Source organism: Cryptotermes secundus, unplaced genomic scaffold (genome assembly GCF_002891405.2).
Source record: "Cryptotermes secundus unplaced genomic scaffold, Csec_1.0 scaffold653, whole genome shotgun sequence".
Taxonomy (NCBI): domain Eukaryota; kingdom Metazoa; phylum Arthropoda; class Insecta; order Blattodea; family Kalotermitidae; genus Cryptotermes; species Cryptotermes secundus.
In genome coordinates this window covers 703,887-715,307 of record NW_019736406.1, presented here as the reverse complement: position 1 = coordinate 715,307, position 11,421 = coordinate 703,887, and the positions used below count along the sequence as shown (strand labels likewise).

At 38.5% G+C, this 11,421-nt stretch overlaps 1 protein-coding gene across 18 annotated transcripts in view; it reads left to right on the top strand.

Moving 5' to 3' along the window:
- Nucleotides 1-11,421, top strand: part of LOC111869888 (zinc finger protein 239) — a 91,948-nt gene that overhangs the window by 75,412 nt on the left and 5,115 nt on the right. For 16 of the 18 annotated variants that reach the window (XM_033753584.1, XM_023861737.2, XM_033753585.1 and 13 more), the window contains one exon: nucleotides 1,239-1,394. In XM_033753584.1, coding sequence (XP_033609475.1) covers nucleotides 1,239-1,394 — 156 coding nt within the window. Of the gene's footprint in view, nucleotides 1-1,226; nucleotides 1,395-11,421 lie in introns of those variants that run through there. The other 2 variants (XR_002843756.2, XR_002843755.2) reach the window with 1 other exon arrangement.

Sequence of the window (11,421 nt, the reverse complement as noted above, 5' to 3'; positions counted from 1 at the left end):
AAAAATGGAATAAAAGGCTAGACAAGTGTATTAGTGTAAGTGGAGAGTACTTTGAAGGGGATTGAAGGTTTGTGCTTAAAATTTGAATAAATAAGTTAAAAAAAAATAAGTTCGGTTTCTTTTGGGTACCCCCTCGTATGACAAGAATACAAGCTGGTTTATTTTAAGTACGGGTTCAGTGCTGTAATATGGATAGATGCAGGCAAATATGTAGTGTACTCCAGTCCGTGACTGGCTGATGCAAACAGACAGTGGCAAATCGTGGACACCTGGTGATGANCCCTGCTCATGCTGGTTCTTTGCTTGCAGATTTTTCTACTCTGAAGATGGAGGTGCTACGTTCCTCCAAAACGTTGGTTCACACAAAATTTACATAGCACCACATCCCAGAAGACCTCATTCTTCATAGCCACCGCTGTGAAAACCTCAAATCCTACATAACTAAGTATAAGTTCGTGTCACCAGAATGCAGGAAAAGATCATGACATAAAATGTGATAAATCCTTTGAAAATGTGACAAAATATTTTGGAATGACAATAACAAATTAAAACTGTATTTAGGAAGAAATTATGAGTATATTCAATTATGGGAATACTTTGTTATCTCTCGGAATCCAGTACCTTCCTGTAAGCTATCAAAGAACATAGACATTGAAGTGTGTAGATCCGTAATTTTGTCTGTTGTGATATGTGAGTGTGAAAGATCTTGCGTAGCAGAGGGGCAGCTTTAGAATAGTTCTCCATGGCATCAATTAATAATGATTTTGATGTGTAAATAATAGACTATCCAGAAAATAGCTGTCTTAAAACATGTCTAAAACATCTTGGGGCTACATTACACCACATCTTATGCAGGCAGTCTTGTGGAAGAAGTGACCCTTCTCCAATATGGCAGTTTTGGTTCTCATTGTTGAAAATAGAATATAGTAACTCTTGATGATGATGTAATGATCTCTGTCACTATCTGATGATCTGTCAGTTTGGTTCAGTGCAGAATGGCTCTAATGAAAGTGCAGTNTATGCAGGCAGTCTTGTGGAAGAAGTGACCCTTCTCCAATATGGCAATTTTGGTTCTCATTGTTGAAAATAGAATATAGTAACTGTTGATGATGATGTAATGATCTCTGTCACTATCTGATGATGATGATGATGATGATCTGTCAGTTTGGTTCGGTGCAGAATGGTTCTAATGAAAGTGCAGCCTATTTTGTGTAATAAAGGTACAGTGATTTTTGCAGAACTGTGTTGATTCTTCGGAAGTTGTACCAGGTTCATACTGTGAGACATACCTCACATCCTGTCATGATGAAAATGAGGTTGTCAGCATAAAAGTTGAAGGCGAAACCGAGGTGCAGGAAGAGAAGGATCCTTTGTTGATAACAGTTCCAGCAGAGGTGAGTATGATGTCTGTGTGCCCATAGTTCTTCAGAGTGCACATTCCACAACTGAGGACTTTTTTTATTGCATGGGATGGAATGACAATGAGTGCAATGGTATGCAGGCCACTAATGGGCCCATTGCACCAGTCCTAGGTGATGAGTGAGTATGAAGCAGTTAGTGGAATTAAATTGGCAAGGGAAACTGAAGTACTTGGAGAAGACATGCCACAGTGCCATCTCATCCACCAAAAAACCCACATGACTCATCCTGGGATTGAACCAAGGTTGTCACAGTCGCAGTTAACCTCCTGAGTCATGGCATGGCCACAGCTGTGCAGAAACAGTGATTCAGAAGATGGCTTTTGTGAGGAACTAAATCATATATTTGGATAATTCCAGAAGTAATCCATGAAAATTTTGTTACTTCAGTTCAAACTGACAGTTGGGAATCAGAATTTGCTTTAAACTACGTAATAATAATGGGTTAGAATAAGACCGCTTATGGCAAGACACACAAAGAGATTATGTTTGAAGATGGCATTGAAATAAATTTGCTGTTCGATGTTTGAGGAGCACGCAATGAAACTGACAGCAACAGAAGCTCTGAAGAGACTGAGTAAGTAAATGAGCAATGTGGATGTTTGATATGGAGAGTTGATGTCAAGAAGCTAAATGATTTTGGAATGAAATAATCAGAATAAAATCTCAAGAGAGTTCTGCAGCATTGGGTAATGTGAATGCCATTGTAGACATCAAATAAGGCTTGTCAAATTGTTAGACAAAATATTGTTAACTTCAACCAAGAGGGTCTGAAGTCAGTGTTTCTCAAGCCAGACTATACTGCGGACTGACGAAGTATCTAAAGTCTGTACTGGGGACTGTTAGCACATTATGGACAGGTCAGTTAGAAGCTGTGATTTAATTCCATGGCGTCCATATGGGTCATGTAGATCTTATGTTTTTATCGTCTTTGTTGCTCTCTATCTTGGGGTGCTGCTGAAGCTGACAGATTAGCTCAGGGTTATTGGCAGCTTGAATAGAGTGATTCTGTTTCCTAATAATACATATAAACCACTTGAAAAATATGCAGCATAACAGTTGGACAATTCAGTTTGCTCAGTTTCCTCAAACCAGTATGCCATCTGTTCTAAATAATAATTGAAATATTGGAGCGTTGTTATGTCTGAAGTTGCTGATGGTCAAGTTTTTGTTGCATTGCATCCTGCTAGATACACACTCTTAGTAATTCATGCCTGTAGATACTGTCACTTGTAGGGGTTTGTTATGTGACATGTAGATGGATTCCAGATTGGATGACTGGATTTATTGACACCTTATACATTCACACAACTTGGTACTACAGGCAGTACGGTGCTATCACTGATCTATGCACTTTAGTTCACCGTTACACACACACACACACACACACACCCTAGGATTCCCAGTCTTCACTAGCCGAATCCTGGCAACAGATTTGTAACCATCTCACTGTAACTTCAAATCACACATGAAGCCTTCTTTGCACAGTCTAATTCATTTCTTGCCATTTCTTCTCAATCAGTCACCTTCAACCCAGTTCTCGACAACAGCTCTCAAATGAACTTCTTTGTCCCTTTATAACCCCTTGGCAGGGGCCACACAGAAAAAACATAACCTCTCTATTGTTGAGGAGGCTTGTTTACTGATCTGTTGCATAGCAATGGACATCCTGTTGTTGCACGTGTATGCTACTGCGGGGATGTATTTACTGAGTCATTGTTTGAACTTAGCAGATTTGAGTTGCTGATGTATCTATTGATGAAAGTACTGAAATAAACACTGAACACTGATGTAGCCACCACCAGTTCAGGTACTGTTTGTGTTTTTTAAACCTGGCCATTCTGAACAGAAGGCACAGTGGGCCTGGATGGTCTGCTAAATGGGATACAGAGTGTAACATGTGGGTCACTACATCACCCTCCCATAATGCAGCTGCAACCTCTTCCCACTACTTGTTATACTTCTCATGTACAAACCAGAGGCCAGGCCTAGTAACATGGCCTGTAAATAGTCATGACCTTGTCCTGTTTTTTGCAAGTGATAGTGAATCATGTAATAGAGAAGAACATGAAAAATGTTTAGTCAGAACTGGCATTTTATTGTGATAATCAATTTGATGTGCAACATAAAACTTACTTGAAAGTAAATGATGAGACGTTTCTTGGAATCACAGGATTGAATATGGTTTTTGATAACCCTGATAGTGTTGTTGGAGCTGGGATAGCATAGTCGGTATACTGACTGGCTATGGGCTGAATGACTGGGTGGTTGGCGTGCAAGTCCCAGTAGGGTCAAGAATTTTCCATTCACCGCATCGCCCAGACTGGCTCTAGGATCTACCCAACCTCCTATCCAGTGGGTACTGGGGGCTCTTTCCCCAGGGTTAAAGCGGCCAGGGCGTGAAACTGACCACTCACCTCCAACTAGTGCTAAGGTCAAGAAAATATGTATCTATACATTCATTCCCCATATGCCTTCATGGCATATTGTTACTGATTGTGTTACTGAGGTGGTTAGTGCTCCATTCATGATTAACTTAAACAGCTTCCACAGACTACTTAGGATGCTCACTGAGGGAAAATATCGCTTAAAATACTAAAGTGGTTCAATGTTACCATTTCATAAATTTACAATTTTAGGTAGATTCTAAAGGGTTCTGACAGACAGTGGTGTGCAACACTCAAAGAGCTACTGGATTTTCAGACTTTGTCCATTGTCTGATATTCTAAAAAACTAGAGAGCTCAATATTTCAGAAACTGGATCAGTTTTTGTCCTCAGGTGAGGTGGAGTAAAATTTTTAGGCCTGATAATTTTGTTGGGACATGTTAGAAACAAACAGGAAAGACTGCTATGTCAACTGACCCCACAATATGGATGTCAGTTTTTCCCCCAGTTTATGAGTAGAGCCCTATTGATGCCCTCTAGCAAGCTTGGCATTTAGTGACAGCAGCCAGAACACTCGGGATATAGGCAGACTTTTCACAATTCAACTGGTTTGTTAAGATTTCCTTCACAAGTTCAGTTCAGTTCAGTTCAGTTCACAGCCTGCAAAGAAAATTCTCATTGGATAAAAGCATGATCCCTTGGAGAGGCTGCTTAAAGTTCAGGACATATAATCCTGAAAAAATATAAAATGTGGACTGTTGATGAAAATCATGTGTGAAGCTAGAGTAGGATATACAGTGAAACTTCATTTTTACTGTCACGGCTTCTACATGTTTTTCAAATTTACACACTTTTTGCATGGCTCCTTCCAAATGCCCATATCAGTAATGTTAATCTTTACTGGATTTTATGTTTCTGCAATTTTACATTTTCCCAGAATTTGCACTCCATTTTTCTTGTCCTGGCTGTGAAAATTTACCCAGTTTTACATTTTGTAGTTCAATTCTTAACAATTTTTTGTCCATGACAATGGACCTCTTTCCTGGTAGCAGTTGCAAATGGTTCAGTCTGAAAATAAGTATCAGGTGGCTGATGCATGGCTGCAAGTTATTTATGCATGCACCATATGACTTCACTATGGCTTAGTGTCCATGAGCAAATTTTTCCACCACTGTGGCCCAAACACCTCATGTGCACTAGGCCAGCTTTAAACATGTTGCTTCTTGGTATAAGAGTAACTCAGCTAGTGCATTTCTCTCTCTCATGTCTGACAAGTGTACCAAAGCAGCTCAGCAACCATTGTGTTTTCACAAGTGGAAAATTTAACAGAAATGCACCCAGGTTAAATTAAATCATAAATTTTCCTATGCCCATGTGACTTCACTTTCTGAAGACCAAATTTGATTATAGACTAAGACAAATTTAACATTAAGATGATGAAACATGGCTAGTAAAGCAAAACCTAAATTACTTACAGTAAGTGATTAAAATATATATTTCAGTGCAAGTTGATGCACATATTGGAACACGTGTTGAACAGGCATCATGGTTAAGAATTTCAGTGCCTGCACTAAACCCTATTGCGAAGAACCATGAAGTAACTGGAAAAATTTCCGCCCAGTGTGGACCTTCGGCCAAAAAGGGGAAGTCATTGAAATGCTGTCCACTCGAGAACTGGAATCTGCATTTGCTGCATGGTTCAAGCAAGCACGTGAGAGTAATGCTTCCATAGATGGCACCCACCTCAAGGTGACACATCTCTGCTCTTCTGGAAATAGCCAACTTTTCATCATCAGATGGTTGGATAAGAAGATCTAAGAGGAAACACAACATTGCTTATAAAAATCAGTGAGATGAGAGTGTTGATTCAGAAACTGAAGAAGACTGGAAAGATTACTGACTGTTGCAAGGAATTCTCACCTCTGTGACATAATAATGCTGATGATACGATACTGTTCTATTTTTCAGTCTATAACCTAACAGAACCCTCACTTGCCGAGGACACTTTTGCTATGGTGGTACAAAATCTAAAGAGTGGGTTACTGTGTTCCTCACATGAAATGAAGATGACAGTGATAAACTACCACTCTAGCAATTGGGAAATATGGAAGTCCGCATTACTTCAAGAATATGTAAGGAGACTACCTACCAAATATGAAGGGAATACAAATTCTTGGATGGCCACCAAAATATCTGAATATTACCTCACACAGCTGGTTTATTGACTGATAATGTCAGCAGTAATGATGACAGTGCTGTGAAACTCACTGAAGATGAAGAGGATGACTGGCAAAGTTTACAGCCTTTTGGCGTGCAGTTTGAGGAGTACCCAACACATGACAGTGCTGTCGATATCTGCGGTATTCAGAATGTTGACCAGGTGTTAGATCAACATGTGACTAGGCGAGAAGAAGGATCAGAAGAGTAAGAGGAAGTTGTGGAACGTAAAGCAACATTCTTGGATGTGGTGTTGTCTTTACTAGTAAGGACGCTGTGGAGGAATCACACAAACCAGGAGCATATGGCAGTCAAGAACTGAAAGTACACCATGAACATGAGGGGCAAGCTGCCAAGAAAAACACCTCGATACATTTATGAAAATGATGACACCCCGGGTGAGGTGAAATAATATGCAACAGAAACGTTAAAGGATTTTATCTCATTTTACTTAAAAAGAAGACTACAGCATATTATTTTTAACATGATTTAAAACAGTGTAGCAGTTTTAAACACAGTTTTAGTAAAAATATCTGTAACATAAAAACACCTGAAGATGGCCGTTTGAGGCCGAAACATGTAGTGTTGAAGTGTAGAATGTAAAAGTGTTGCAATTTTGATGGAAGATAAACAATGGATGCTAATTTGAACAATTGCAATGGGATGCTGAAATACAGAATCACTAAGAACAATATTACTGTAGTTTGCAGCAAAGTTTAAAATGAATTATACAGACTGAGAACTCAAGGAGAAAAGAAACAAAAGACTGGTTGAGAAATAGTCTAACTAGGCATGTACAATATTTACCAGTCATTCCAGGCAAATGCTGGGTCAGTACCTTGAAGTGGGCCATCACCACTGCCCTCTACATCCCTCACAAGTTATAATCACCATCTCGTTTTACCTATGTTACATATACACAGCAGTTTGTAAAGCACTGTAAAATAAACCAAGAACCATATTTTAATTTACATTTACATTGTTAGTGTTCAAACTTGTATAGCTTAAATGATTTTCCAAAAGTATGGAATAAAGAAGATGATAGTTTTCTTTGTGTTGTAACATGTTTCGATAATTTTACACTTTTTTGGATTTTAAATTTGTTTTAGGCGGTCCCTTAAAAAGTGTAAAATTGAGGTTTCACTGTATAAGCAATGTGGAGATATATACAACTGACATGGGAAAAGGAAGATACAGTTATTTCAGTTCTGGAAAATTATGTATGTTTAAATCACCCCATTTGTTAGGACAATTTTTATAAGAGTGTAAATTTGTATGACAATTTTGTACAGAGAGAAACAAGAGTTTGTAGTATCATGAGGACTAAATAGAGAATCACCACAAGATCTTGAAAGAGAAGCTGGAAACATTATGAAGAGTCAGTAATTTGTTCACAGAAGGGGTGATATATATTTATCCATAATTGGTAGGACAAGCATGAGGTCAACACAGTAAAATTCATGAGCCAAATTAGCTAACCCTAGAAAGAAAGAAAGAAAAACTGGAACATAATAAAGATGCTCAGTTGTTTTACAGGATCCTGTAAACATGTGAAAGTTGTGGGCAGGCTGATCAGTGGCCAAGTTGTTATCCCATCCTTAGAAGAATAGTCAAATGGTCAGAAAAATCTGTGTTGTATTGTTGTGTTGTAAAACAACACAGTTTGGGTGGCTGCAGTGATGGTATTACTGGTGGAACTGATTTATGAAGTGCACCACTGAGATGACCTCAGGTGGCATGACCTACATTCCAAGTCTCATGATGAATGGGTTAGGCAATCAAGTAATATTAAGGGCATTACCTCAACAGTTTTAGAGGTTCTAGTGTTGGTATTACTGATGAGAGGGATTTATGATGTACACCATTGAGATGAACTCAGTGGCATGACATATACAAATCAGGTTTTAAGAAGTCTGGTACAGACATTCAATCAATATTAAGGTTTTTCCCATAGGAATTTGAGAGGCTACAATGTTGGTATTACTGATAGGAGTGATTCATGAGATGACATCATGTGGCATGGATATGCTTACCAAGTTTCATGAAGATTGGTACTGGTGTTCAAGTAATATTAAGGTTTTGCCTTAGTACTTTGAAAGGCTGTAATGTTGATGTTACTGATGGTTGGGCTCAGGTGGCATAGTACACAGAGTTTCATGAAGATTGGTAGAGGCATTTGAGCAATATTAAAAGGTTTTATCTCTGTGATTTTAAAGGTTGTACGAGTAATGTTGGTATTACTGATGGGTAGGATTTATGACGTATGCAGTTGAAATGGGCTCAGGTGGCCTGATATAAGGTCCATATTCCATGATGATCATTATGGTTATTATTGCAACAATTTGAGAGGATATAATGTTTGTGTTACTGATCAAGGGGATATATGAATTGTGCCGTTGAGATGGGCGCTTATGTCTTGATATGCACACCAAGCTTCATAAAGATTTGTTCAGCCATTCAAAAGTTAATAGGTGGGGATACACACAGACACACAGCAAAGTGATCTCATGAGCCTACTTTTATTTTTTCAAAATAAAAAAAAATAGTTGCAGATGGTCAGTGAAAGCAGAAGTACCCAGCAAGGTAGTGTAGGGATTTGTGTTGCAGTCAAAATGCATAGTGAAATGAGATACATGGTGCAATCCAAAAGTTCCCAGAATTTGAATTTTGTGTGCAAATGATTATGAGTACATCAAAATACCGCTAGGTGTCTCCCCAAACACCCTTCCACACACTTCAGTTCCAGAGCATCAGCAACTACAAAATGTAAATAAACTTGTTCTCTGTCCCAGGGAGTTAAATGTATGTAAAATATCTGGGCACTAGGGTGTTTAATTAAAAGGTCATTCTGGTCTGTAGTGTGTTAAAGTTGTGTAGGTGTAGATTAACTATTAAATCCTTAAGTAAATATGGTGCTTATGCTGGATACTCACACTGCAGAGAGAGTCTGTATGGTTCTGTTGGCTCTAAATAAAACCCGTCACCTTAACCCAACAATTTAATGAAAGAAAAGACCTTTGCTAATAAAAGTTTTTCAGACTGGTAAAAATTGTCTGTGCATTGGCTATGAAAATGCTGCTCTAAGCAAAGCAGTTATGAGTTGAAGCAGCATAAATTATGGTTAGATGAATAATGCTTAAAATTATTATGTCAAAGGAAGACATCTAAATTGCTGTGGTTGCAGATGCCCAGTGAATGGAGACAGTCTGTGTTATACGATGAGATGTGAAACTAAGACATTTCAGGAATAGATTAGCAATATTTGGAAAATGAGCTATAAACAGGCAGTAAGAACAATAGAATATAAAGGCATAAATGAAGTTAAGCAGAGTTAGTAACCTAGAACCAGTTTTTATAGGATGAGAATAGTGCTCTCCTTACAGATTCTGACTACGCAACGCTACTGCGATAGAACAAGTAAGGCTTATGATGAGAATTTTGTTATAGCGACAAGGATTATTGGCACCATCAGTTATTGGCATTATATATATATATATTTAGATACTTTACATAAAGTGAGGACTTCATCTCTTTTGACATTGTGAGGTGTACATAGCCATGATTTATTTTCCATAAGGCTTCACATCAATTGTTTGTTTTGATTCCCAGACCCTTTATGTCAGTCATTTAGAAATTTTAAATGGAAGACTGAATGGACAGAGGAGCAAATTGATAATGGGTTTTTGCTGCAGGGTGCAGCTAAAGGGAACTACATTTTAGAAATATTCGAATATATTTCAGAAATAATGTTATATATGTTAACAAAGGCCGATTTTTATTCACAACAGTTCATAAAATTGCTTGTGGTTGGGGGGGAGGGGGCGTTCAAAGTAATACATGCCAATGAATGATAGCCATGATGTGCTTGCAGTACAGTAGATTTTTGACTCAAAATGGGCTATGTTCGTAAGTCATTCTTAACTGAATACACTTAGCAGTAGGTGAATACCTAAGTTGATGAACAAAGCCTGTTTAACCTATAATATTGTATGTAGTTTACATTATAAGTGAATAATAAATAACTCATTGCACATTCACAGACAGATAATTAGGGAAGACTAAATGATTTAGAATAAGAAGAGACAGATTTTATGCTGTTTGCATATATAGATATTTGTACCTCAAGTGTTTGTATGTCAGCAGAGTTTATGTATATGCTAATGGGGATGTTTGCCTTGGGTTTGAGCCTTTCAAAGGCACTGCAATGTAGTGATGAATTCCTGAGGTATTCTGAACCTATTTTTTCTGCAGATATTAATGAACTTGAGAACAAAATTAGAGAGCTGGGTAGTTCAGTATAGGAAGGACTAGGCTAAGGGCTGAATAACTGGAGAATTAGGGTTTCATTCAAAGTGGGGGTGATGATCTTTCTTGTCACCAACCTTTCCACCCAACTCTGGGAGTATTCAACCTCCTATCCATTGGACACTTAGAGTTTTTCCAGGGGTGCTGCAGCTGGGGAGTGGTACCAACCATTGACCTCCCTAGAACAGTGGATAAGACAAGACTAGAGCTCTATCTCCACAAGAAGGCTGGTACCCATGCTGGGCCCTAACTTTTTTGCCTACAAAATTTTGAGAGGATTCAGTAAGAACCATAGAAGTTAGTCATTTTCATTTAAGGAAACATCTTTTTTTCACCCCCTGTTTTAAGTCCCCATATTCTCCATCCACAGGTCATTTAGATGAGAGCTGATAAATAAAGCCAGAATTAAAATATTGTTAGGTATTTGGTAATGTAAATATGGATAAATATACAAACTTAATTCTCATGTGTCACGATACTGAACTGAAGGACTTTTACTTTTATAGTGTGCATCCCGTTGTGTGTCACAGTCATATAAAGTACATACTTTTCATTCCTTCCCTTCTACTGAAGTTGTGATGTAAATAAGAGTACAGACAGCATTCATTATATACTTTTAAGACTGATGTTTTACCTATCTCTCTGTGGCTTTACAGCCCTTGTGGACCTTGTCCCATTTTTCAGTTTCTTAAACTATACACAGTTGGTATCACTCCTTGGATGAGGGATCAGCCTGATGGAAGGCTGCTACCTACACACAGAATAAATACACAGACATTCATGCCTTGAGTGGAATTCGAACCCACAATCCCAGTGTTTGAGCAGGTGAAGATAGTTCATGCCTTAGACCACATGGTCATTGTGATCTGCAGAAAATTCTTGACCCTACTGGGACTCGAACTCTGACCCCTCAGTTGTCCAACCCATAGCCAGTACCTATACTGACTGCACTATCCCGGCTCCCAACTCAGATTCTACCATTTTTTTTATTGCTAATGGGGTGGGACTAAGTCCCTTGTACTGTGGTCACTTCTGGCCTATTGTACCAGCCCCAGATGATAGGTGAGGGTGATTGTGGAGCAATTTGTGGAATGA